At 41.2% G+C, this 27,681-nt stretch overlaps 1 protein-coding gene across 1 annotated transcript in view; it reads left to right on the top strand.

Moving 5' to 3' along the window:
- Gli3 (GLI family zinc finger 3) overlaps positions 1 to 25,080 on the top strand; it is a 274,281-nt gene extending 249,201 nt beyond the window's left edge. Inside the window, exons 11-15 of the mRNA XM_076939344.1 lie at positions 8,552 to 8,701; positions 10,072 to 10,236; positions 15,286 to 15,576; positions 18,640 to 18,967; positions 19,503 to 25,080. Of these exons, the coding sequence (XP_076795459.1) occupies positions 8,552 to 8,701; positions 10,072 to 10,236; positions 15,286 to 15,576; positions 18,640 to 18,967; positions 19,503 to 21,820 (3,252 nt within the window). The 3' untranslated portion in view covers positions 21,821 to 25,080. The remainder of the gene's footprint in view (positions 1 to 8,551; positions 8,702 to 10,071; positions 10,237 to 15,285; positions 15,577 to 18,639; positions 18,968 to 19,502) is intronic.
- The last annotated feature ends 2,601 nt before the right edge of the window (positions 25,081 to 27,681 follow it).

The raw sequence follows: 27,681 nt of genomic DNA, 5'->3' as shown, positions 1-27,681 counted from the left end.
AAACGGATTTTCTAAATTATTTATCATTTCCATGATGACACAATTAATACTATCTTCTTCCTCTGGGTATAGTGTTCTTTTCCATCTTATCGGTAGAATTCAAGAATCCTAATCAATCCTTTCAAGCTTAGCCCTGTCTGTCTTTGTTTTGGGTAGTTAAGCCAATACCACTTTTGCTTTAAGAGTTTGGGGTCTTGTCATCTTTGCGATAGCAAAGTAAAAGACTAGGGTATTAAGTAGGTACATGTAGGGCCTCAAAACTCCCAGGGCTTCTGTGATGTGTGGCGTAGAGGGAGTCGGGTTTTCCTGATTGTTCGTTATTTCGCATTCCCTTCCTGGCCTGGAGCTGATGTTACTTTGTGATGTTTCTGATGTGGTTTTGTTAACAGCTCAAGTTTAAATTCTTCCTTCCATTTTTCCCACTCACTTTTACAAACTGAAACACAGTAAGTAAAGACGGGAAATAAAAATAATTAATTAATTAATTCAGTAGCATGATTCCCATGCAGTTCTCAGATTGTTCACTTTGAGTACTTTATGAAATTTTCTAGGAAGTACTGTCTTCATAATGTTTCCTGTCAACCCAGCCTGCTGGGGAGGGGTTACAGGGGAGGGGTGGAAGTTTATACATGGAGCCTTGAGCTTATATGGAAGGTTGCTTGTAAGATCCCATCTCTGTCTCTAAGGAAGAGAAGCCCCCCCCCCCCCCCAATGAGGTTATATACCACCCACTCCTTCTCTTTCTTTTTTTACTTTTTCTATTTCCCCACATCATCCTCAGATTCCATTACAGAATAGGTTTTAGTGATTTTTTTTCCCTTTGTGTATAAGTGGTTGATATCTTTATTGAGATATAATTCACATACTGTATAAGTCACCCATTTAAAGTATATAGCAATTTAGTATATTGAATGCATTTTATCATACCATAGCCCTCAGTTATCATTTCCCTGTTTTCTCCATGTATCCCTCCCACAAGTAACCACCTACTTCCTCTCTGCATAGATTTACTTAGCCTGGAGGTTATGGAATTACCACGCACAGTTTGTACCATGGCTTCATTCACACAGTGGGTCTCCAGATCTTACTTTTCTTTGTCTAAATTTATTTTTACCTGTGAATGATAATGGTTTTTTTGCTTCCATGGAACCTGTGCCCATCCTACCTCAATGTTGGTTTGCAGGGCATGGGGTGGGATTCCATTCATAGAAATGAATGCAGAACCCCTCATTCATAATGTTTGCCTTGTTAAAGAAATTTCCTTTTTTACCCATAAAAGAAACAATTGTGTGGCTTAATTGTGTCAGACGCCTGTCAGTGGGGATTTGTTTATTCATTTTAAACCAACAAGCACCGGTTTCTCAGTCTCACTGTAATGCTTCATGTTCATAGACCAGAAATTGGAAATTATTTTTAGTTTTTGAAGTGCTTTTTCTAAGTTTTTGCTGTTTTCCTGTTTGTGTTTATAGTGTGTCAGACAGCTACAGATGAGTGAGGAATGTTGTTAACCAGCTAGAACTTCAGCAGTCTTGCTGTGAAGTCGTTGGAGAAGGCCCCTCCCACAGCAAGCTATAGCTTTTTAAATAATCTGATTGAAAGATTGACAGATGCCACAAAAACAATTTAAATTATTTTGTTTATCTGAAATTAAAGTGCATATTGATATATAAGGCCTATTTCTGCCCTGATAGTTTGTGATTTGCACCGTTTTTCTATTTCTGCTTCCTAATGCTTTAAGGAATCCAATCACAATATGTCCCTAACATAATCCAGGACATGACAGTCGTGGAACTTTTCAGAAATACTGCTTATCAAGTAATACCCATGAGAAGATGTCAGCCCAGCTCAGATGGAAAGTGGGAGGAATTCTTGGGGAATTTAGTTTTCTTTTAGGTAAATCATTTCTATCCCTCTCCCAAATCTGCTTTATTATAAATTAAACTTTAATAAAGTCTAAATCACTTTGTCCTTCCCTCCTTTTCACAAATGTCTCTGAGAACCTAAATCAACATAGCCAAAGCATGTACAGTAGGTAAAACTGGGGGGGGGGGGAGGGAGAGATCACAGCCACAGCAAGAGAATGGAGTCTCAGAGCTCTAGGCCGGTGGCTTACCACCACCTTCTTAGGTATTTACACATGAAACACTACTGTGTAGTACCTTTTCTATCACATCTATAATACAGTGTGTGTGTGTGTGTGTGTGTGTGAGAGAGAGAGAGAGAGAGAGAGAGAGAGAGAGAGAGAGAGAGAGAGAGAGTATCGCATACACTTGGCAGTATTCTAAGAACTGTTGTTTTTTTTTTTTTTTCCTTCCACATATATGTTGTACTATGAAAGAGCTGACAACACATATGAGAGTCTTTGAACTTGGTGGAAATGCTGTGTTATTTTGGAAACAGGTGGAGACAGGAAAGCCAGCAGAGTAAATAAGTGAAAAGACAGAGTGGTACTGGCTCCTATTTGAAGGGTTCAAAGTCTGTGTGTCCCATTGTTGCTGCTTTTGTGTATGCTTAACAGGGACTTTTCATGACAACCTTGGGAGGAATTGCTCCTTGCTATCTGGATCCTGCTGACTAGAAAAAACAGGCTTGGGAGGCAGCCAGTGTTTGTCTACTGATCTGTGAGTCACCTTGGGCAGTAGGTGGGATGAGTGATTTTTTGCCGGCCTCTGAAGAGTGCTGAACTTCTCCTCTGAGGGAGTTCCTAAGAACTGAGCCTACTTATCTAGAGAGCTGTGCTTTCCAAGTGGAAATTGAATCTGGCCGAAGGAAGGGGGCTGCAGAACAAAAGCAGGACGTACCTCTAAGCTTTACCAACTGATTGAATAGCAGCTTTATGTAAGGCTGTGTGAGCGTCCACTGCATCTGGGCCACATGTTTGTTTCAGCTGAAGGTTAGGAAAACTGCCTGCTCTGAACTCACTCACATAATGAAGCAAGAAGAAAGGATGGTGATTAGCTCAGTGAAGTCCATTGTAGGCTTCCATTCTACTGCTGCTAGTGAAAAGAAAAGCTTCCTTCTCCTTTCCCTTCAGGTCTCTCTTCTGCCCCTCTCCAAGTCTCCTTGGTTCACAATTGGGCCAGAGCTTCCCAAAGAGAATCCCTTGAAATAAAGAGGTGCCTTCCACTTTCCCCATTGCATTGGCAGGCAGGCTATTGAGTTCTCCTGCCTTTCTCTAGACTCTCATAGACCAGAGTGCGTAGCAAAGATGGAATTATGGCCCTTGGCTCATTCTGCTAAAGGCTTGATCACAGTTGGTGAATATCCAATCTTAGTTTTGCCATTATGCCTGTTATGGTAATGTCATCGATTATCATATCCTAAGCCAGATGCAATTCCAACTGGAAGTCCAGTCCTTGGACTTATCCTTGTTGGAAATGTGCTGATTGCAGTGTCCCCTGTTTATTCAAACAGAGAGCATTTAGAGTGTCTCACTCATACAGCATTGTAATTTTTACCATCTATCTCTTTCTGGTTCTTGGGCCTCTGGCAAATTGCATGTCATAGTGTTGGATTAGTTTGGAATTTAATCATGCATTATTTTTCCTTCAATTAAATTATTTATATATTTGATTAACATTGTCACTGTTAGGAAGTCAAATTTTCAGTGAAAACCACAAATAAACTCACAGCCATTCAATTTTAGGCCAGCTTCATTTAGAAATCAGTCTGTTTGTTCAGTATCAATTGTCTATTCATTGTATGTTACTCTCAGTGACCTTGGATTTTAGTTAGAAAAATGAGTACACTTTTGACCTATATGTAGAATGGTACATACAGAAAAATGTGGTTGAACCCCCTCTCTTGATTGGAGACCTTTTTCCCCTAGCAACCTGGGTTATATTCCTTTCTAGATGCTAAAGAGCATGAAAACCCACCTCCCTCTACTTGTACATTTTCATGTTTGAGAAATAACCTGACAAAGGATAGTAGAAGAAGCAAGCCCTGGAATCATTTTAGCTAGGGGCAAGACAATGATGGGCCTATAAGTCAGATCCTGGTTTTGGGGGTTTTGTGGTGTGTGTGTGTGTGTGTGTGTGTGTGTGTGTGTGTGTGTAATCCTTGAGCTGAGCCCATCAGCTAAGGATCATTTTTATGCCTTTAAATAACTGAAAATAAAATGTTAAGAAATATCTTTTGGCCTGTGAGAATTTCTGACATGCATAAGTATATAGCTTATTTTCTCATTGACACTAGATCTACAGCAGGGGACAGGGATGCTTTGCTTTGACAGCAGAGTCTGGTTTTATAAGTAAAAGCTTGCTAACCATGTGTGTGTGTGTGTGTGTGTATGTGTGTGTGTGTTTAATATGGTTGTCACTATGATTTTGAAAGTAAGATAACTAAGGCCCAAAGTTGGCAAATGGGCCTGCCCAAGATATGAGGTCCTCAGTTTACTGCTGAGGCAATCAGTGCCGTTTTATCCTTCTGAGTACTCAACTAACCTATAGGCACAGAGACCAAACAGTTATTTTTAAAGGCAAGTAACTATTTAAAACTTTCAACCACATGATTCTATGATTTCTTAGAATCTTACTGTGTAAGGAATTCCTCGATTTTAAAAACAATCTCTTACATGTTAAACATGTAAGAATGTCTTACATAATCAAATAGGTACCTCTGTATTTTTTTTTTTATGGTAGCTGACTACAGCATCTGGGAGGCACTGTTCACTTCCCCTTTAGATCATTGAAGTTCCTTTACCGAAAGAAAGATAATTTTGCATGCACGCACGTGCTCGCACCGATGTGAGCGTGTAATCTCTTTGAATTTAAGAGCAGTTTCGGGAAAATTATAAAACATACTAAGACTGCAGTCTACTCTGTAATCTAGTCTTGCAGAATATGGAGTTTTAGTTATTCAACACCAGTCTTTCTTGCTCTTCGTCATGTAGACATGACAACACTGGGGCTGCCTGCTGCTCAGTTTGCCACGCCCCTCTGATGAAACATGAATGCAGTTGATGTTTCCTGCTACTGTACTCCTGTGCTTGCTGTTGGTTCTCCCTGCTTAGAGGCGACACTATTATATGCAGGTTCTTCCTGGCCACTTTCAATACCTGGAGTATTCAACTCAGACACAGTTCAGAGCTTTCCCCACCCTGCCACAGGCAGGGACTGTCAGGGAACCTGGACAGCTCTTATCCTTCCTCTTCCAGTTCATATGAAAGTACAAGGAGCCAGGGTACCTCTGGAGACCTCTCATGTTTAACTCTTCAGATGTGTCAACAGGACAGAGGAAAATGAGTTTTTATTATACTTCACCCACTGTTGACCCCTTCTTCTGCTGCTCAGGTGGCTCCCTGAGTAGCTCCAGTTACTTCACCCCAATGTCCTCCATGGGGTATGTGCTCAAGACCTATGTTGTTTGGGTTTAGTCCCACAGACTTATTGCTGGAGATCTGAAGTCCCTTGCTTTTTGTGAGCATTGGTCTGATAGCCTGTGCCTGACCATCTGAACAGTGTCTCTTTAACTCACGGAGAGTTCGTGCCTGCTCACCATGCCAAGGAGCAACACTGCCTGTAGCCTGCCAGGTCTACCTGGCGAGTTCTTTCTTGCTGTCTGTGGGCATCACCACCATCCTCAAAGGCACCAAGATCTGACTTTCAGTGACTGCTTCCGCGTCGTGTATCTGCCATAGTCTCCCATTTTCTCCACTCTCAGCCTGACCTCACACCTGGTGTGGTTTCGTTCAGCTTTCAGGTTCTGCTTTCAGTGTGGTTTCATTTGAACTGACCCCTGATTCCTGATGTACCACACTGATCTTGGACCCCTGTTACATGCTTTTATGAAACCCATTATTTCCCTTCATAATGCTTATCACAACTGTAATTATGCAGCAATTTAAGTTATTATCTGTTTTCCTCAAGGAGACTGTAATTTCCTTAGGGCAGAAATTATGTCTGCCTCACTCCCCGTTGCTGGGCCTAGTGCAAAAGGCTTACCACACACCATCCTGAAGGCAAGAAAGAGAGAACCATTATCATCATTGTATCCCTTTGCCTCCCCCAGGGAAAGAGTGGGCCATGCCTAGATATCTTTAAAAGCTTTTGTGAATTCTTGAGAAAAATTTTATAGGAACAAAATGCTATACATTAAATACCACGTAAAGCAAAGTTGTATTAAGATAAATAAATGTTCGGGGTGTCTTTTGCTGGCAATATTTCCATTGCTTGGTAGATCAGATGGACTCAGCAGATACTATTGCTAAGCCTCAGGACACAATCTGTGAATGAGTGAATTGTGTTTTCCCATTTTAATCCTTTTTCTTTCTCTGTATTTCATCCTCCTCTCTCCATTTTTCCTCTTTCCTCCTTTGTTCCCCGTCTTCTTTTCAGGTATTTTAGGACAAGGGCCAATTTGTTAATTTCCAATAATGGAAAAACTGAAACAATAGCAACTTTATGGGGTGGTTCTATGTACTCAACTATTTTTCTCTCAGAGAAAGTTGTATATGCAGACTTTCAAAAGTCTTTTGGGTCACATTTGGGACCATCGTGGGCAATGTGCAGGCAAGGTGATTGACTCAGACTATGCACAGCAGCACTGAATTCCCCTTGGTGCACATCTGTTCTCTTTGTGAATTATGTGCACAATTGTAATGTCTAAGACACTGCTTCCTAGGACATCTGGCTTATGATAGGAAGTTCAGGAGGAGACCAATTCTGCTGCCACTGTGGTCTGTTGCATGTAGTCCCACATGATAAGATTGTCTCTGTGTGTGTGCTGTCACACACTGCTCAGTGTTTGCAGTTCGTCAGGCATTCTGATTGCTCTTCAAAGAGAGGAGAGTAATGACTTTTTTTTCTCTGTCGTATGCATCCTTAACTTCTAGAAACAATACATAAAACTATTTTTTTTTCATGCACAATTTTTATCCTCAGGCAATCAGCCACCTAGAAGAATAATCAAGAGAGCCTATTCTGGTAGCAAAAAAATTCCCACTAGGTCTCTAAGCTAGAGTGTTCAGAGGCACATATCAAAGTACTGCAACAGAACTCAAGAACATTTTAATTACTGGAGAACTTTTAAGATATACATATCTGCATATTTGAAAAAGTGTACCTGGTAGCCTTAAAATAAAGAAAATAAAGCATAACTTGGCCAGAGAATTTAAAAAAAAAAAACACCAGGATAAAATTTTCCCTGATAGTCTAGTAGACTAAAGTTACTGAAGATGCACTCAGTCGGCTTTGGTGTTTTGAGAAAAAGGCTCAATGAGAAGTCCAGTCTAGTTTTCAGTTGGTACTGTTCCCTACTCAGCCTCTCAATATTGGCATTACAGACTTGTACAATAAAGGCATGTCCACTGTTGTTTTATCTGGATAGCTCCTTTGCTCTTCCTCAGGTATTACTATAGAATTTTCATGTGTCCTCATGGAAGGCACTTCACGTATCCTTCTAAAGATGTAAATGTAACTAACCCCAAAACCTTGAATTGATGAGGGATTTGAGGAAATCTACCTTCATTTTTTATTTCAAAAAAAAAAAAATTGCCTGAGTGTGAAGAGATGACTTACTGCAGTGTTTCTCAACCTATATGTCACGACCCTTTCCAGGCTAAATGACCCTTTCACAGGTGTTGTCTAAGTCTAAAGGAAAACACAGATATTTCCATTATTATTCATAACAGTATCAATATTACACTTAAGTAACAACAAAAATAATTTTATGGTTGGAGTCACTACAGCGTGAGGAATTGTATTAACAAATCACAGCATCAGGATGATTAAAAACCACTGGATTAGTGGTTAAGAGACTTGTTGTCAAGCAGAAGACCCAGATTCTTTGGTTCCCAGCAACCATGGCAGCTCACAACAATCCATAACAAGTCCTAGCAACCAGATTTCCCTCTATGACCTTCACAAGACAGCAGGTACCCACATAGTAGGCACAAATATGTGCAAGCAAAGCAGTAATGCACAAAAAATAATATGAGTAAAATTTTAACCTATTAATAGAATTCTAAAGCTTGATGGAAATGATGACAAATTCTCTTTTGTAGCACCCAGTTCTCTGGGATTCTTATTCAAGAAGATACTGTGCTAAATCTGAACCAAAGTTGCAGTTTCTTGAGCTTTGTTAGGGAATCATGGGTGCATGTGTGTTCTGTCCAACCCCCCATATCACACACACACACACACACACACACACACACACACACACACACGAGACTGAGAGAACACTTGTGGTCCTATGCTAAAAATCAGTAGAAAGCAGAGGCACAGAGCAGCAGGCCTAACATGTTCTTTATAGAAGACTTAACCTGTTCCCAATCGTGTTTCCCATGCTGGCTTCACAGTCAGTTAGCAACAGCAAATGTACTTAGAAATGTATGAATTTCTAAAAAAAAATTTTTTAAAGTTTTTAAATTTTTAAATTTTAGAATTTTCTAAAAAAAAACTAGAATTTTTTTTTTTAAATCTGTAATGTAGTAAAGTTATTTGTGTAATCTTCAAGGCTTAAAGTTTGAGCATTTTTTCACTTCCTTTTGTTTCCTTGAGAAATGGCTAACATATTTTAATTTGATTTCTCGCTTCCTCAACCCCAGCATATCAATAATGATCACATTCATGGAGAAAAGAAAGAGTTTGTGTGCCGCTGGCTTGATTGTTCAAGAGAGCAGAAACCATTCAAAGCCCAGTACATGTTGGTAGTGCATATGAGAAGACACACAGGAGAGAAACCTCACAAATGTACAGTAAGTACCTACCTGACAGCCTCAATGTACCTCACACCAGTGAGTGTGACACTTTGCTCTATAGATCTTTGCTGTTCTAAAGGGCTTTGCATACTATTGACCCCAGGATCTGAAAACGTAGTGAGAGCACTGTGGAGAGTGCCTTAGTGCTGAGCTTCAAACAGGCCATCTCTGCAGAGTGACAAGCAGGCATAAGGTGACTGGCTCCATGAGCTCATGCCTTCTGTGCCTGTCATATTCCCACATTCAGCACACTGCAGGACAAAACACACAGTTGATTTATTTTTTCAGTTTAATTTTTTTTTTTATTTGAGCTTGTAGTGGTCAAAGGATAATTTTGTGGAGCCAATTCTCTATTGTACTTTTAAGTGTGTTACAGGTATCAAACTCTTGCGGTCAAGTTTACACAACTTGCACATTTGAGCCCTAAGTTGAACATTCTTTATGAAAAACAAAATTCGGCATACTGGGCTTGGGATGTAGCTCATACCAGAGCACTTAACTACCATGCACAAGGCTCTGGGTGCTAACATAATGTTCCAGTTAGAAAGCCCTGTTCATTACCTTTGCAGCCACTTGTGGTCACAACACAGGTGCACTAAAACTGTTGTATAACATTATTGTTAGTGTGCATATGACATGAAGCATAAATGAGCTTGTGTCTTCATTATGTCTCAAATATTACTTGTATATATCCTAAAATCTAAGAAGAGCCCAAGCCGCTTCTCACACCAAGCCTTTTGGCAAGGCACATGGTTATCATGTCCCATGGTTATCCTGTCCCATGGTTATCCTGTCCCATGGTTATCCTGTCCCATGGTTATCATGTCCTATGGTTATTCTGTCTCCAGGCTCCTTGCTCAGTCACCACAGTGCGTAGAAGCCTCTGGAGTAGACTGGGGCTGCAGGGAGACTTAGTTCTTCTCTCTGGAGTGGCTCTGAGTGCCTCACAGCCTCCGGTACTTTACATCTTAAAGGGCCTTTACAAACATGATCAAATTCCATGCCTTTGTATGGACACAAAGCCATATTAATGAACTTTGTGCTGAATCTGAAATCAGTGGGAATTGGAGGAGATCAATGAACAGATAATGAAATTCATTGTCCACATTGAGCTGTCTATTAAAAAAAATAGGAGAGGGAAAAAAGGCCTTCAGGAGTTTTACAGGCACTGACCATGCTTTGTCTTCAGCTGCCCCAAGCCACATCTGAATCCCAATAAATGCAGAGTTTAGTGGGGTTTTTGTTCCCTGGTTTTGAAAAGCTGCTGACCCTTGAAAGGTCAAGTTTTTATCCACTTGGAGAGGGGGTTGAGCACAAGCAGCAGCTGCTATTGTATAGAGTGGTCCAGATTTACCTGTTGTCCTCAGTTTGAAGGTTGCACAAAAGCCTACTCGAGACTCGAAAACCTGAAAACCCACTTGAGATCTCACACTGGAGAGAAGCCATACGTCTGTGAGCATGAGGGCTGCAACAAGGCTTTCTCTAATGCTTCAGATCGGGCCAAGCACCAAAACAGAACACATTCCAATGAGGTAAGCCTCCTCTGCTACCCAAAGCTACCAGCAAAACCAGTGAGCTTCCATGTGGCATATACCTGGTACGGTAGAAGTGTTTTGTTTTATTTTCTCTGAGTTGTTCTAGCTGTGAGTGGGCTCCAAGACCCTGCAGTTCTACAGGTGAAGGTTTGAGACCTCAAGGATAGACCTTGTTTAAAGAATAATGCAAATGAAGAAAAAAATTCTATAAAAATCCTTGCTGAACTTAGTTTCCTGTTGCTCGGACCTGCCACCTACTGGCTAGACAGTAGTAGCATTTACTTTAGAGTTCAGGCTGCCTGCTCTAATAGCATGGACCCACACAAGGTAGGACCTGGTACTACCTAAAGACTTCAGAATCATCACAATTGCAGGTGACAGACAGCTCACTCTTAAAACCTTCCAATTTTATTTGTTTTCTAGGTGAGAGCAGTTTCATCATATGTGTGATATCTAAAACTATTTTCATCAAGCAAACAGCTTAAATACTTATAGATGACTAAATTCCAGAGAAACTTGGAAGATATTCTTAGAAGCCCAGTTAATATTTAAGTCTGTTATTTAAGATAAAATGAGCAAAGCTTCATCATAGTAGTTTGTGTTGTATTACCATTATTTTTAGGTAATTTTCCCCAGACTACTGATAAGTGTAAAAATGGTTGCAGATTTGTTTTAGCTAGGCTTTGATGCATATCTGACTAAAAGCATATAACTTCTTCTTGGGAGGTGTAGCTGAAATATTGGCTCCTCTGTAAACAAACTGTCCCTTGAATAAACCAAGTCTAACAAAGCTCCCCTCATTTGGGATAGAGATGAGATAGCTAACAGCACATACATAGTTCAGGTCTGCAAAATGTGTCCTTGGTTGATTTTAAACATTGTTTTAAAAAGAGACATTTAAATGTATGAGAAGTGGCCATTATGACCTCATCAGTTGTAGGTCAATCTCACAACCTTGCAGTATCTAAACCAAGTAAGCCACTTTGCTAAGGAGCCATTTGGCTTTAAGCAGAGGTGGTGGGGAATGGTCCTGATGATCGAATAAAACAGATTAAAATGATCTTTAAGGAGATCATCTGCACTGTCTAAAATGTATATTCAGATCTGATCATACTTGAAACTCAACACTTGCAGGTCCACAGACCTAAGGAGACAGATTTTAATTTTTGTTTTAAATGCCTTTTCTGTATATAATAACCACTGTGTCATCTGATGCTGTTGTTTTGAACATTTTAGGGAGTCTAGAATGGGCAAATCCATAGAGACAAAATAGATTAGTATTTGTCAACACTGAAGGCTGAGGGAATAGCAGACTGCTGATTTTGGAGTGCTAGAATGTTCTAGAATTATTATACAACATGAAGATGTCCCTGGTTGTTTTTCTATCAATCTCAATTTCAATTCATAGAGTTGGAAAATCTTTGCCTGGAATTTTAATTAACATAATAATTAAATTAGCTATCTTTCATATATTTAAGTAAAGGAAGGCATTCATTCCTTTTTGTAGAGTTTAGGCCAACTTCTCTTTCTGTAGAGAAATTTGGTCAGTGAGTATATTGAGACATGGATGCACAAATACATAGATTTTCATTTTTATGAATTAAAACATGTACACACATCTATTTATTTTAAGTATGGTCTAGGTATTTATTTTTTCTTTGGTAAGGTTAAGAAATATAGGATTATATGAGGATTAAACATCTCAGGAACTTGGAAGATGACTTGGACAATAATGTTATTACCAGGAGAGAGCCACTTATTTGAATGGGTGACCTTGATAATGGCACATAATGAATATTCACTCATGAACACACAAGTCATTTTTCTCTATAATGAGTATGAGGCTTTTTGGTTCTGAGTATGGAAGCCAGCACAATTTTACATATACAGAAAATAGGCCTGCCCTGGAAATCTAGGTTCTTATAATCAAGTCAGCCCATCCTAAATAAATCCTGATACTCACTTGTGTTTATTTATTTTCTTATTTATGACTTCACTTCGTTGCTAAGCAAAGAAGTTATGTGTGAGGACTTTTTGCTATGTTAGGTATAGCCAAGAATTCAACAGGGTAGATGCAGACAGTAAGTCCATTTACATAACAGAAAAACTGTCATGGCATGTCTCTGTCTATAACTTTGTCCTTGCTCCTTCAGGGCCCTGTGCTCTATAGCAGTGACCTCTGAAGGATTTCCCACTCGAGATCATACAGCTTGTATTCCTCCTGGAGCTCCCTTTATGCCCATTCTCCAGACTGCTCATGAACAGGACCTTTTCTAGGGACCCTTCATTTATGGCATCTCGTGGCATCACTTTTATTCCACAAAATCTCATTCTTTGTTTTTGCTACCTACCTAAAGTGCTTCCTCATAAGAAATGCTCCATTGAGCAAGTGTTGACTCTGGGTCATGTGCAGTTGCAAGCATCTTATGTACCCATGAGATGGGAGTTAAGCCCAGATTTCAATAACTGACACACCTCCCAGGATTATCCCAAACAAAAAATGAGTCCTGAATTGTCTATATCCTTAAGATTTATATGTTATATTATAAATGATTACATGGCCTACTTTTTCCTACCAGAAAAGAATATTCTGCATACAAAATATAAAGGATTACATAAAGGATCTTATACTTATTGAGGTTACACATCTTTGTGCACAGGAATCTTGCATATAGTAGCAGTCATTTGCTCTTCAGTGAAAAATAAAACTTATCTGGGAATACAAGCTCAATGTTGTAATCCCAGCACCTGGGAGGCTGAGGTGAGCGAATTCGCTGCTAGTGTAGGCTGTAGAAAAAGAACGTATTCCTCTCTCTCTGATAATTTGTATAGTCAGGAGAAAATGTATCAACTGTTTTCTGAAGGAACCTGAATGTGCAAGTCAAAATGGAAACCATCATGTCTGAAGTTAAATGTCCAGGACATGAAAAGCTGACCCCTTAGCATGTCTGCTATTATCTTGGCATTTTACTGCTATCACAAGCTTCATAGTTGTTTATGTGTTTTGTTTTAAAGCATAAACTTCCAGAACCCATGTTCTTTTGGGTTCTTGTAGGTGACATTTAATGTGCATGTTGACATGCAAAGGTACATGGTCATGGGTGTGCTGCTGTGTGCCATTGGTCTTGAAAATGCTAGTTCTGATGGACTTCTCTGTGCTCGTTGCCCATCAGCTGTGAACTAATTTCCAGGCTAATCTTAATATTCACATGAAAGTGTTTATAGAAAGAATAGCACTTCTTCTCCCTATTCTGTACCCTGTCAATGTCCTCTCTCCCCTTGCCCACACACCTGCATCAGGCACTCTGCTGTTGGAGCAGCCCATCCCATTGGTGCCCTGAGCAAGCACTGGGTTGATGTACAAACACCCAAAGGTAATGGCACTAACTGTCAGAGCCATTCTTCTGTCCCTAATGCATGGAATCCTGTACTCTCATTTCCTCATGCATATGCGGCAAATCACAGGGCTCCTGAGTAGACATAATTTGAAGTTAATGGGAATCAATTCTATCCAACTGAATCTTACATTTGAAGGTAAAGTCTCTCAGGATAATGTTCGAAATCTTCACTTCTCTACGTTACAGAATCTCAGCATTTTAGGTTGCTCTCATTCTGGCCTTAGGCTTTTAGTGAAAAAGCATCTTTTAGACATGCATTCTGCAAGACAGGGTGTTCAGCAAGGATAAGAGATACATTATTTTAATCATGCTTTTCATGATGATTTCTTATATACTAGCTCACCTTCCGGTACACAGAGATGGAAGTACATAATCCTCTCATGGCTTTCAGCAAGGGATCATGCCCAGAACCCCTACCCACACCAGAATCTGAGAATACATAAGTCTCTTGAATAAAATGCTGTGCATACTATCTATCTATCTATCTATCTATCTATCTATCTATCTATCTACCCATCCATCCATCCTCTCATACTTCCAATTACATCTAATGCCTGGTGCAGTGTAAATGTCATGTAAATGGCTGCTATATTGTTTAGGGAATAACAATAAGAAGAAGTATCCGCTCATGATCACTACATGTATAAGGTTTTCACACTACAGGTGTAAAGTTTTAGTGTTTTCAATCTGAAGTCAGTTGAGTCTGTGGATGTAGAGCCCTTGGGCACGCAGATCTGACTTTACTCATGCCAGCATCCCATAGCTCTACTGTTCTGGAAGACAAGAACAAAATCGCCATTCTGGCATTGTTAATTAACAAAGGGACCAGTTCTGTGATCTATATGAATATTTTGTTATAAATGTCCCGGTGTTTATAACTGCACCAGGAGGCATGATGGATGATTCAGGGAGAAAAAAAAAATTAGCAGGAAGTAGTTCTGCCACATGTAGACCTGGAAAGTCAGAGGAAAGCAGATTGAGAGTCCTGGTTTTCCATAAATGCCTCACCAGCCTTAAGTAGTATATGGAATGGGTGTGTGGACAGTCTAATGAGGCTACAGCTTTAGAGGCCAGAGACCTTCTGAGGAGTTTTTACATCTGGACCCCAAATGCATACATACACAGATACCCAGCTACGCAAATGAACACATTTAGTTAAACAACATGAGAACAGCTCTGGGCAGCTGAGTTTTATGCCTTCTTATTATACCTGTCTATAAATATCACATTTTCAAAGCAAAGAATTATTATATCTCAGAACCAAGATAATAAATTTCTTCACACAGACCATCTCCTGAAAGATGTATAAAATTGTCCTGATACCATCTTCGTGTAAGCTTCTCTCCATTATCATCATCAATAGATGGAGAGCCATGATACTTCCACTCACAGCATAAATGCTTCTAACAATGTAAAGGCAATTTACACACTATTACCACTTGCAGAGCTCTCTAAATAGTGCCTATTAAGCTAGAGTCTATGGACACTGAGCAATATCCAAATAGGCTTTCTAAGTCATTAGACCTGAGAGGTATCTGAATGCTGTGGAAGTGCTTTTGAAAGAATTAGAATCGTAATGAGCAACTGCTAAGTCATAATCAACTTTTATTGTCATTCATCAACAATTCCTTTTTGTGGAATTTGCTAGAAACCGTATGTATGCAAAATCCCTGGCTGTACCAAGCGTTACACAGACCCCAGTTCTCTCCGGAAACACGTGAAGACTGTGCATGGCCCTGAAGCTCATGTTACCAAGAAGCAGCGTGGAGACCTGCATCCTCGGCCTCCACCCCCGAGAGATTCTGGCAGCCATTCACAGTCCAGGTCCCCTGGCCGGCCAACTCAGGGAGCATTTGGTGAGCAGAAGGAGCTGAGCAACACTACCTCAAAGCGGGAAGAATGCCTCCAGGTGAAGACTGTCAAGGCTGAAAAGCCCATGGTATGTCATTCACTGTCCTGTCCTCCTAGAGCTGACCAGACTCATTGAGAAAAACCCAGCTGAACATGTCAAGAGACAACGCTATGCCCCTTCATTGTATCTGGCCACTCTGATTTGAGAGTCATGAGCCCAGTGATTGAGACTGCTCACTCGAAGTTAATCTGCTTAGTCAATAACTTTGCTCACAGGGAGTTTCTAAGATTCTTACCTGACTTTTCAAACTGATCCATAGCTGTACCACTTGTGGCAGACAGACATGGCTGTCAATGTCTTCAATGTGGCTACTCTTTAGAAAATCATTCCTTGAGCCTTTCTGCAAATACGTTTTCTGTCTTCCTTGCCCTGGTGACCCCAGGATGAATAAGCTAAAGTCCTTATTCTTTGGGGGTTTACAGTTCAGTGGGATGTACAGATTGAAAAACAAATACAATTCAGTTGAGGGGGCTTAAACACGAGTCTGTGAAAAGCCTTCTAGGGAAGGAGAATTGGCAGTGTGCTCCCAGGGCAGAGGCCCTGAGGACACAGTTCAGCACTCAGACAGGGAGAGCCAGGCTCCTTGTGGAACGGGAGGGAGAAGAGAGTTACCAGTTGTGAGATTCCCCAGAGCCAAGGAGAAGCAGGACAAGGGCAAGATTAGTGTGAAATCCTGAGCTTAACAGTTCTAGTATTAAGGATTGCAGTACATGTAGGGGAGAGTGGAGACAGGGACAGAATCTGCATGTCACTGTAACCCCATGATACCTTCTACTGCATAAAAAAGAATTGCCAGAATTAGTTACTTACAGCAGTTTCTCTTAAAATGACTTGGTATGTGACTATTTATAGATAAATTAGATTATAAAGATAGAACTCAAACAGTTGCAGTCTAAACCCTATATTTCCAGGTGAGAAAATTGAAGTTCCTTGAGGTGAATTATGGGATCCCGTTTCCCCAACAGATGCTGTGTGCTCATATGCATTAAATACCAGATACCTTCACACTTATTAATGAACATTACATTTCTAATATAATTTCTTTCAAAACATGTCTTTAATTTGGTCATTGTGCTATAAATTAAATTCTTTCTTCCTTTTTCTTATTAATGCAACACCTCTTCTGTCTATTGCTCCCAAATGTCTTGTTCTCACTTCCTAAGGACAGTGGGTAATAAGGTGAGGGAATTTTAGCTTCTCTATTCTTTTTTGTTACCATTTTAACATGCAAGTTTTCTTCCCATTTCATCTTCCTTTGGTTTTTATGGCGTTGTGATATCCTTGGTGAGCATTCCTCAGCTCTGTGCCTTGAACATAGCATGTGAAAACTGTGAAGTTAGATGGTGACTCACTGTTACTTTTGCCTGTGACTTCATAATAAATCACACTGGGCCAACCAAGCAGTTGTTCTCAAATTCTATCTTGACTAGCATAAATTCCAGTGCTCTTTGAAGAAGACCTAGATAAATTTGTTAGCAACTTAACCTCCATTCAATTGAGTACATATAAGTATTTTTCTGATTGTAAGTGCCTGTGCCTTCTTACCTGTTCTGTGGCATGTATGTGTGTGCAAAGTCCTATACACAGATCTGTGTACATACATATTTTGATTATTATGTTGAAGAATGAAAGTTACCCAAAGCTTTAAAAACACCTAGTACCTCTGGAAGTGTTGATATCTCAATACTTTGCTGAGACAAGATAATTAAGAATTTACATACTCATGATCAGATTTACAAATCTTCCTTAGCTCTGCTTGGTTGCCCAGGTTGAAGTTACTGTATGTACCATGTGGCACTTGCTGAGAAAGTATGCATTTGCTTGGATTCATATGATGTGAAAGTAAATAAAGCTAGAAGGTTCCCCTAGAGAGTTACCTGTACAAATACTTTCTCAGCAGCACTGTTAATCCCCCCTGAGAATCACTGAGGAAGTCTTTTACTTGCTGTTAGTGGCTCCAGGAACCCTGGAGAGAGCACTGCAGTGGCTCTGATTAGCCATCTTAGTAGTCTTTATAATGTGACCTTCAGTGGCCAGTGAACTTTTCTGAACACAACTTTTGTTCTTACAAAGATGTGACTTCATCAGTAGGTACTCTTGCAGTTTTAGGTAGACCAACCAGTTGTGCAGTGTGAGAACTACCCCATGTGCTATAGGTCTGTTCATATGGTGCTTGCCAGACCCTGAGATGGCCAGACTTTCCACCTACTATTCCATAAGCCCTGGCTTAGACAAAAGTTAGTACTCTCTTTGATTGAGACTAGTCAGTAGGATTAAGTTTTCATTAGAGAGGCACACACCAAGAGGAACTGTAAAATCATTCTACAAACTCAGGCCTACATGGATACATTGGATACATTGCAGCTTATCTTCCCTCCTGAGTGTAATAGAAGCAAAATGATTGATGTTTTTTCAGTTACTGCTGCCTTGATTCAGACCCTGGTTGAGGGTCTATAACACTAGCAAAATGAGGCAGGGAGGAAAACAGAATAATTTGAGAACCAGGTCTGAATAGCCTAGAGGGATCTTTGTTGAAAGGAGGTACAGTAGTCTATGTAGCATCCCCTCTATGTATGCTGTAGTTCAGCAAACTGAGCCCCAGTTGGAACAACAATAACTACCAAGGCTTGTAACCTCCTCTTTAACTTTGCCAGATCTTTATACTTAGGCACTCTCTGGGATTTATATTAATTTCCAGTAACAATTGATCCATTAAGAATTGATCCCATTATATACCTAAAGATTCTGTTGTAATGAATGATTAAGAAATTTGTCCAAAAATAATGTCCTGGAGATAGAATTGAAAATGAGGAAGTGTATCTGTATAGTTGGCATTTGAAACAGGGGCTCATGGCTGACAGCTCTGATCACACCACATCTGCATCCTACACCATCCATCACCTCCCCTTGTGTATCAACTTGGGTGGTGGGCCATTCTCATTTGGCCCAAACATCCACCAACACATAGTTTTTCTTCTCATTTAACCAGCTGTTAACCTGAAGGTTTTGGCTTTTGTAAGCTGTCATTTTTGCTTCCTCTCCTTTACCCTTCCTGATGTCATTTCATTCCTTTCTCCTTGACCCCAACAGACATCTCAGCCAAGCCCTGGTGGTCAGTCTTCATGCAGCAGCCAACAGTCCCCCATCAGCAACTATCCCAACAGTGGGCTCGAGCTTCCTCTGACTGATGGAGGTAGTGTAGCAGATCTCAGTGCCATCGATGAAACCCCAATCATGGACTCGACCATTTCCACGGCAACCACAGCCCTTGCTTTGCAAGCCAGGAGAAACCCGGCAGGGACCAAATGGATGGAGCACATCAAACTTGAAAGGCTAAAACAAGTGAATGGAATGTTTCCAAGACTAAACCCTATTCTACCCTCCAAAGCCCCTGCGGTATCTCCTCTCATAGGAAATGGTAAGTCCCACGCTAGACCATGTGTCTGCTCCGGCTAGTGTTTTCCTTTCAGTGTGGCCAGAACACACAGAGCAGACCTGGAACCCTTGGTTTTATATTTGTTAGTTTCCCCACAGATCCTAAACTGAGGCTAGGACATAACTTGTGTTGTTCAACCATCTGCACTGCTTTTCCAGATGGTCCATATTTTGAAAATAGTAGCAGAATAATACTGGAACAAAAAAAATAAAATGTGAAGACCCCAGATTTCAGTGAAGAAATTATAACTGCTTGAGTTCTAGTGGGGCAAGAACAATCTCTACAATAGGTGTATTTGTGATTAGTGCCTCTAGTCTCCAAAGACATAAAACCAAGAAAATTCTGTTTGACTAGTTCAAGGAACTATAAATGCTTGTCAGCACCTGACTTAAGGCATTCTAAACTTTATGCCTCTCTCTCTCTCTCTCTCTCTCTCTCTCTCTCTCTCTCTCTCTCTCTCTCTCTCTCTCTCTCTCTCTGTCTCTCTCTCCCCCTTCCCTCTATGACTTCCCTCCAGGCACACAGTCCAATACCAACTATAGTTCGGGTGGACCCGGGACCCTCCTCCCGAGCAGGAGTGACCTGTCGGGTGTAGACTTCACCGTGCTGAACACACTCAACAGGAGAGACAGCAACACCAGCACTATCAGCTCTGCCTACCTGAGCAGCCGCAGATCCTCGGGCATCTCCCCCTGCTTTTCCAGCCGCAGGTCCAGCGAGGCGTCACAGGCTGAAGGGCGACCCCAGAACGTGAGTGTGGCCGACTCCTATGATCCCATCTCCACAGATGCTTCAAGGAGGTCCAGTGAGGCCAGCCAGAGTGATGGGCTGCCCAGTCTTCTCAGCCTCACACCCGTCCAGCAGTACCGCCTTAAGGCCAAGTATGCTGCTGCCACTGGAGGCCCACCACCTACACCTCTGCCCCACATGGAAAAGCTGAGCCTGAAGACCAGGATGGCCTTGCTAGGGGAGGGGAGGGACTCAGGGGTTACCCTGCCTCCAGTCCATCCTCCTCGGAGATGCAGTGATGGGGGAGGCCACACATACAGCAGGCGTCACCTGCTGCCTCATGATGCACTAGCAAACAGTGTGAGGAGAGCCAGCGACCCTGTGAGGACAGTCTCGGAGAACATGTCACTTCCCAGGGTGCAACGCTTCAGCAGTCTCAGTAGCTTTAATCCTTCAAATTTGCCTCCGTCAGTGGAAAAACGTAGCTTAGTGCTGCAAAATTATACCCGGCAGGAGAGCAGCCAACCCAGGTACTTCCAAGCATCCCCTTGCCCTCCCAGCATCACAGAGAATGTTGCCCTGGAGGCTCTGACCATGGACGCTGATGCTAACTTGAATGATGAAGATTTTCTGCCCGATGATGTGGTACAGTATTTAAATTCCCAGAACCAAACAGGGTATGGGCAGCAATTGCAGAATGCCATCTCTGAAGATAGCAAAGTAGCCCGTGAGCCAGAGGACTTGGACTTAGCGGGGCTGCCAGACAGTCATGTTGGCCAGCAGTACCCAGCTCTGGAGCAGCCCTGCTCTGAGGGCAGTAAAACTGATTTGCCCATCCAGTGGAATGAGGTCAGTTCTGGAAGCTCTGATCTGTCATCCTCCAAGCTGAAATGTGGTCAGCGCCCTAGCGTACAGCAGGCTCGAAGCTTTGGGTTATACAACAATATGGTGGTACACCCACAGAATCTGTGGAAGGTTGGCACTGGCCCAGCTGGGGGATATCAGACTCTGGGGGAGAATGGCAGTACCTACAGTGGCCCAGAGCACTTTGCAATTCACAGTGGGGATGGACTTGGCCCCAGTGAAAATACTTTTCATGAACAGCCCTATAAGACCCAGCAGTATGGGAGCCAGCTCAACAGGCAGCCAATAACTTCCAGTGCTCTAGACAATGCCTGTGGTACTGGGATTCAAGGGTCCAAGCTGAAAGGCAACAGTTTGCAAGAGAATGGGGGTTTGCTAGATTTTGGCCTGTCCATGGCAGCAAATGAGTTAGCTGGCAACACAGTGAATGGCATACAAACCCAAGATCAAATGGGACAGGGGTACAGTGGTCATCAGCTACTCAGTGGCAGCATGCAGCACCAGGGGCCCAGCCGCCATGGTCAACAGGTACTAGGACAGGTTGGTGCTACCTCACATATCAACATCTATCAAGGGACAGAGAGCTGCCTACCAGGGACTCAGGACAACAGAGGCCAGCCATCAAGTATGGCAGTTATCAGGGGCTACCAGCCCTGTGCCAGCTATGGGGGTAGCAGGCGTCAGGCAATGCCAAGGGGCAGCCTCACTCTGCAACAAGGACAGCTCAGTGACATGAGTCAGACCAGCAGGGTGAACAGCATCAAAATGGAGGCACCAGGGCAGTCCCAGCAGCTCTGCTCTAATGTGCAGAATTATTCCGGTCAGTTCTATGACCAAACCCTGGGCTTCAGTCAGCAAGACAGGAAAGCTGGCTCATTTTCCCTCTCAGATGCCAACTGCCTGCTCCAGGGGAATGGCACTGAAAACTCCGAGTTACTTTCCCCAGGTGCTAACCAGGTTACAAGCACAGTTGACAGCTTTGAGAGTCATGACCTAGAAGGTGTGCAGATTGATTTTGATGCCATCATAGATGATGGGGACCATACCAGCCTAATGTCAGGGGCCTTGAGCCCAAGTATCATTCAGAACCTTTCCCACAGCTCCTCCCGTCTCACCACACCACGGGCATCCCTCCCATTCCCATCGCTGTCCTTGAGCACCACCAACATGGCTATTGGGGATATGAGTTCTTTGCTGACCTCCCTTGCAGAAGAAAGCAAGTTCCTTGCAGTTATGCAGTAGGTGGTAGGCAAGGAGAACCACACATAGAGGTAAAACATTAGGACTTGAAAGACTGAAATGACTCTTTAATATTTTTTTTTTTGAGTTTGGTTTGGTTTTTTTCTTTCTTTCTTTCTTTTCTTTTTTAAGTTCTGTATGTATTTTAGCAATCTCATCTCACCTGACTGGGATGTGTCTCAAGTATATTCCTTTTATGGAAAAGGACTCTAAAAAACCCTAAGGTATTCTAGGGGAGAAACTGTCTTCCATTTCAGTTTGAATCAGTATTGTGACATTCAAATCACCCCTGTTTTTTTTATTTTAACCTGTAAGCCTGCCCTCTTTCGAGTGAACTAATGTAAATGTATAATGTGCATGTTCTTTCTTTTAGAAGAGAAGTCATCAAATTAAAAGATTTGGCCTGCTTCTCTGCTATCCCAGGAACTAGGAATTGGTGTGCTTGTGACCAAGAGGTTACAAGTCCATCCTTTTAAAGTTTTTCTTTACAGTACTCAGTGACTTGTTTTTATGTGTGTATGTACATTTTTAATTCCCATACTGAGTACAAGAATTGAATGAATAGTGAGTTTGAAGATTATTTGTGGGTACACTATAGTTAGAATAAATAGCAGGTTTTTATGTGTCCTCCACCTTGATTCAATTCAGGGCATACTTTTAACAGCTGCACAAAAGTGGAAATGTGGGGATCCTGGAAATGAAGTAGTTTGATCAGGGTTTTTATAGGGGGGTAAATCTTCTGTAAGTATGCATCCTGTGGGTATGTCTATATGGTCAGTTCTTGGTTATCTCCTATACATTCCCTTCACCTTTATGAACATTCAGTGTTATTTAGCACTGCAGTGGGAGTGGACAGGCAATTGATGTTCAGATGTGTCACACTTTTAGCTTTTTGGTACAAAGTTAGACCAATTATAGATTGAAACAATTGGATAGAATTACTTTGAAGAACTGTTTTGGGGACTTGCTAGAATTATTCACTGGTCTCACCTCTTTCCTCATTATCATAGGTAACTGAGAATTGACTATATATAGTTCTAAGTAGGTGTTTAAACAACCCACAACTGGATACATCACTACCGTTTATTAAATTTACTATGGCGAGAGAATATGTCCTTTCTAAGTGCCCTGTTATAAAGGGAAAATGTGTAAAACTTACTTGTAAAAGGCAAAACTCACATACATTGACATCAGAAATCAATTGTTTTAACCGTTTTTATCTTTAGAGAGCATGAAAGATGATATTTAGTAGCCATGCGAATTTCAAATGCCATTAGTCCTTAACATTGGACTAGCACTTTTCTTCTGTATTCAGATTTTAAAGATTTACACAGTGCAGCTGCTCTTCATGTGCAGACCACACATGAGTCATACTATGTGTGCACAGAATACTTGGATAATCTAGCATGTTACCTTAAAACTGTAAACAAAGTGAAATGTTTGCCCATCAGCCCCAACCTTGGATTTCCCCCAGGTGATTCTTAACAGGGTTGTATGACTTCTTTTAAATTCTATCTGTAAAATTAGGAGTAGAAGGCGAAAAACCCAGTAGGTGTTAGGTAATAGGAAGAATGTTATGACCAGGCAATTTTGCTCATGCCTATTTTCTCTCTTTTGGAGCCCGAATTTTAACAGGGAAGAAACGTTGCCATGTAGGATGGCTTTGTGGCTAAGCCAGCCAGTTTGCTTTCTGATAGATGTCCACAGGACCACTAAAACAATCTGTAAGTTTTCCATGCCCTGCAGCCTTCTCCCAGAGGTTCCTTATAAATCAAAGGACAGCCCACAAGCAAAAGGGAACTACTGGTCTGAGTTCAGGAGAGTAAATAAAGCAAGGCTGCTTTTTGCCTCAAACAGGTCAGTCATCACAAAATGGGTGATAGAATCCCTGAATTTCAGTTGTCAAAGTCTTTTTTTGTTGTTGTTGTTTTGAAGTCTCTGGTCTGAGTCAGACCTGGCATGCCTTATTATTTGGCCAAATCTCTTTATTACTTTTGGTTTCAAAGAAGGGGTTCAGGGTTCTCCTTCCTCAGCAAGAAGAGTGAGCTTGGTTCCTAGTCAAACCCATACCTCCTGCAGCAGAGACCTTTCTAGATGGAGGTCTTGCCTGTGACCTTGAAGTTCTCAAGTGCAGTGACTTTCCATGTTGGCAGTCCCTCCTAGGAGCTGGGCAGTGCACAGAGCCAGCACCCCTGCCTCCTTACCTTCTGCTTTTGACGTTTTCCATTGGTTTCTTTAATTGTTTATTTTCATCCTTATTTTCCAAGCTGTTGCCTTTAGTTTTGTGAAATTGATGTTTTCACTCAGTATCTAACCTTTCTTAATATGAAGATTTCAGGATACAGGTAAAGAAAGAAAATGGAGGGTGAAAAGTGTTCTGTTCCAAGATTTCAATGATCTGATAGTCCAGTTCAAGAAAAATCATTTGGTCACTAAAGGTATCCCACGGGACATGAGATCTCTTTAGGCTTGGTGTTTCCTGTCAAAAACCCACTCACAGTCAGCAGCCTCTTGCCATTCCTTGGCTGTTGTATTTAGGAGAAACAGCTTTGACTCTCATGTCACACACAGCTGCTTTTTAATCAAAGTACAGGCTCATACATGGCACTCTTGTTTAATGTCTGTGTTAAATGGGTTTTTTTTTTCATAACTTTTTCTAAAGAATTAAGTAACTCACTTCCCTGCTCCTCGTGTGTTGGCTTGTCCTGAGCCACAGGTTTTGATTCTTGCAATGTATGTGCCTTATTTTATGTTTCTCTTGTCAATGAGAAGGACCAGTTGTTGTTGTCCAGTCAGCACTCAGAGGCTGCATGCCCAGACAGTGTTACCAGGAATCGAACACAGGACTGTGGCAGTCTGCAGTGTTGGGTGGCCTGATTTCCTGTGTTGTTTGAAGCTTATAGGAGGGTTTCTCCTCTGACAAGTTACCCTTGTATATCCTGCAAATGTGTAAGATAAACTGTGTTCCTTTTCTCCACCATTTTTTAGATTTTTAAAAGAAGAAAATGTGTACTCCTTTTTAAAGAACAACACATGTAAATACATTCAAGTGTCGTAGATGTAGGGTTGGGATGTGATGGCCTTGGGCCTTCCTTGGAAAAGCCTGTGGCTGCTCAGTGCTCATAGGCCGTGGGAATGGCAGCCCAGACACATGAACTCTGCCTTGGCTTTCAGAACCACTTAGTCCTTTTGTAACAAAGAAAAAATAAATAAATAATAAAAAATGTTTCTTACAGTGTCAATAAAAAAACTTTGTACTGAAATATTTTACTGGATTTTTTTTTTAATTTAATTCCTATTTTTAAAAAAGGACACTTTCTCAAGAAAACTTGCCAGGCTCTAGTTGACTCTATAGTGAGTCCATGGAAAGGAGACCTCTGATGGTAATGTGGAGAACACTATTTCAAACCAGCAGGAAAAGCAAAGGAGACAAAGACATTTTTGAATGGAGCTAGACATTAAAAGCCATGTTAAAGTAAGCCTCCATGGGTCGGAAGAGATGGCTCGGGGGTTACTGACAAAGGCTATTCCAGATAATTGTGGCTTAATTCTCAACACCCACATGGTAGCTTATAAAGGTATGCAACTCTAGTTCCAGGGTTATATTAGAGTTATGTTAGAGTTCTCTAGAGAGAGAAAGATCATAGAAGGAACGCTGTCTGTCTGTCTGTCTCTCTCTTTCTCTTTCTCTCTCTCTCTCTCTCTCTCTCTCTCTCTCTCTCTCTCTCTCTCTCTCTCCCTCCCTCTCTCTCTATCACACACACACACACACACACACAAACACACAATTTATTAGAATGGCTTACAGGCTATGGTCCAGCTAATCCAATGATGACTACCTATTAACAGAAGGTTCCGCAATCCAGTAGTTGTTTAATCTATGGTCTTCAATATTTTCTGAAATCCCAAAGAAGTAGGCTTTAATGGTAGTGAAGAAATGTACTTGCTAACAAGAGCAAACAAGCAAAAAGAATATTTCCTTCCTCCACCGAAGTGTGGTCCAAGTTAAAGATGGATCTTCCCACCTCAAAAATCTGGATTACAGTGTACTTTCCTACCTCAGAGACCCAGATTAGAAGTGGGTCTTCCCACATCAGATGGTTTAATTTAAAAAAAAAAAAAACAACCCTCACTGGTATGCCTAGTTATTTTGGGGTTTTGTTAATTCCAGATTTAGTAAAATTGACAACTAAGAATAGTAGCCATCACACCAGTTGAATTTACTGCATTTATTCACTAGATGGAGATGAAAATACTGGCAAATTAATTGGTGGTGTAAGATATGTATCTACCATACATAGGGCTGTAGAGAGCGTGATAATAGTCCCTATGTTTCTTATTTTTACTGCTTTGTCCATCTCTGAGAAAGGGTGATAATAGGAATTAAAATCCGACAACTTGTCTTCTTTTTATATACTCACCTTTTATCTAGAGATATACTAACACACAAATGAAAAGCTGGCAATATTGAGACTTTTCCCTCATACTTTTTAAAAATTTCTATTTTATTCTATGTGTATGAGTGTTTTTGTCTGTATATATGCCTAGAGACCATGTGCACATCTGGTACCCATGGAGCCAGAAGAGTGAGTAGATCAGATCCTCAGGAACTAGAGTTGCATGTAGTCATGAGCCACCATGTGGATGCTGAGACTCAAACTCTACTTTTTTGGAAGAATAGCCAGTGCTATTAAGCACTGAACCATCTCTTCAGCCCCATGGAGGCTTACTTTAATATGACTTTTAAAGGTCTCCTTTTTACTTTGTAAGTAGCAGCACATCTTGTATGCCATCAATTTAGCACTGTTGCTGGGAAACAAGGGTGCAGACTGGGTATCCCATGCCACAGCATCAGAGCATCCTTTGTAAACACAGGCACACATGAACTTAAGCATGCTCTTTTGATTCACAAGGGGAAATTCCATTGCCCAAAATGCTTTGATCTCTCACAAAAGGTATTCAAATAAGTTTGGAGAAAAATAAGAAAGCATGAATTTATACTCTGTCCAGGTATAAATTAATCAGCTCACAAAAATGTGTATCATTCAACATGGCAAAAATTAAAAAGGAAAGTGCCACTAATGAAAAGGAGGAAAGGCAGGGTCGTGCCCTGTGTTAAGAGCAGCAGGACCAAGAGAGGGAGGGAAGGAGGGAGGGAGAGAGAGAGAGCGTTTTTAGAAAGTTGCTCAGTTTGTGGTTTGCCTAGTCTGCTAGTCCAATAACAATGGCTGTCTCCCAAAGAAAAACCAAGAATTCAGGAGTTATTCCATCCAGAAGGTTGTATGTCTTAGCTGGTCCTTAGTCTGCATTGGACTCTCAAAGAAGTTCTAATCTCAGTGAAGGACTGATTGAGCAACAGGATAAATGAATCTTCCTATCAAGAGTGAGGGCACGCAGGCAACAAGCAAAAGCTTCCTTATGCCATGTCAGTTTGTGGGGCCTGCCACTAGAAGGTGTACCAGATTTCCCACCTGAAGATATCCAATCAAAAAAAAAAAAAAATCCCTTGGGTTTTAGTTGACTCAAATTGTAGTAAAGCTGACAACTGAGATTAGCTATCATGTGCCTCAGATGCCTTTTTAATCCCAGAGGGCAGCCGTGGAGATGACTCACAGATTTCCTTTGAAAATACCTCCTGTGACATAATTGCATAAGTATAAAGATTCTAAATAATTTTATGTGTGAGAATTAAAGGGTTAAGAAACAGCTGGGTATGAGGTAAAATTATACACAATCAGTTAATTTCTTTTTAATTGTATTTTTTCATTGACAATTTTTCTCATACGATAAATTCTGATCATAGTTTTTTCCTCCCTTGTTTCCTCTCTAATTCTCCCCACCTCCCCACTCATCAGAAGTTATGT

The sequence above is a fragment of the Arvicanthis niloticus genome, chromosome 8, assembly GCF_011762505.2.
Source record: "Arvicanthis niloticus isolate mArvNil1 chromosome 8, mArvNil1.pat.X, whole genome shotgun sequence".
Lineage (NCBI taxonomy): Eukaryota > Metazoa > Chordata > Mammalia > Rodentia > Muridae > Arvicanthis > Arvicanthis niloticus.
This window is presented reverse-complemented; position numbering and strand designations above follow the sequence as displayed.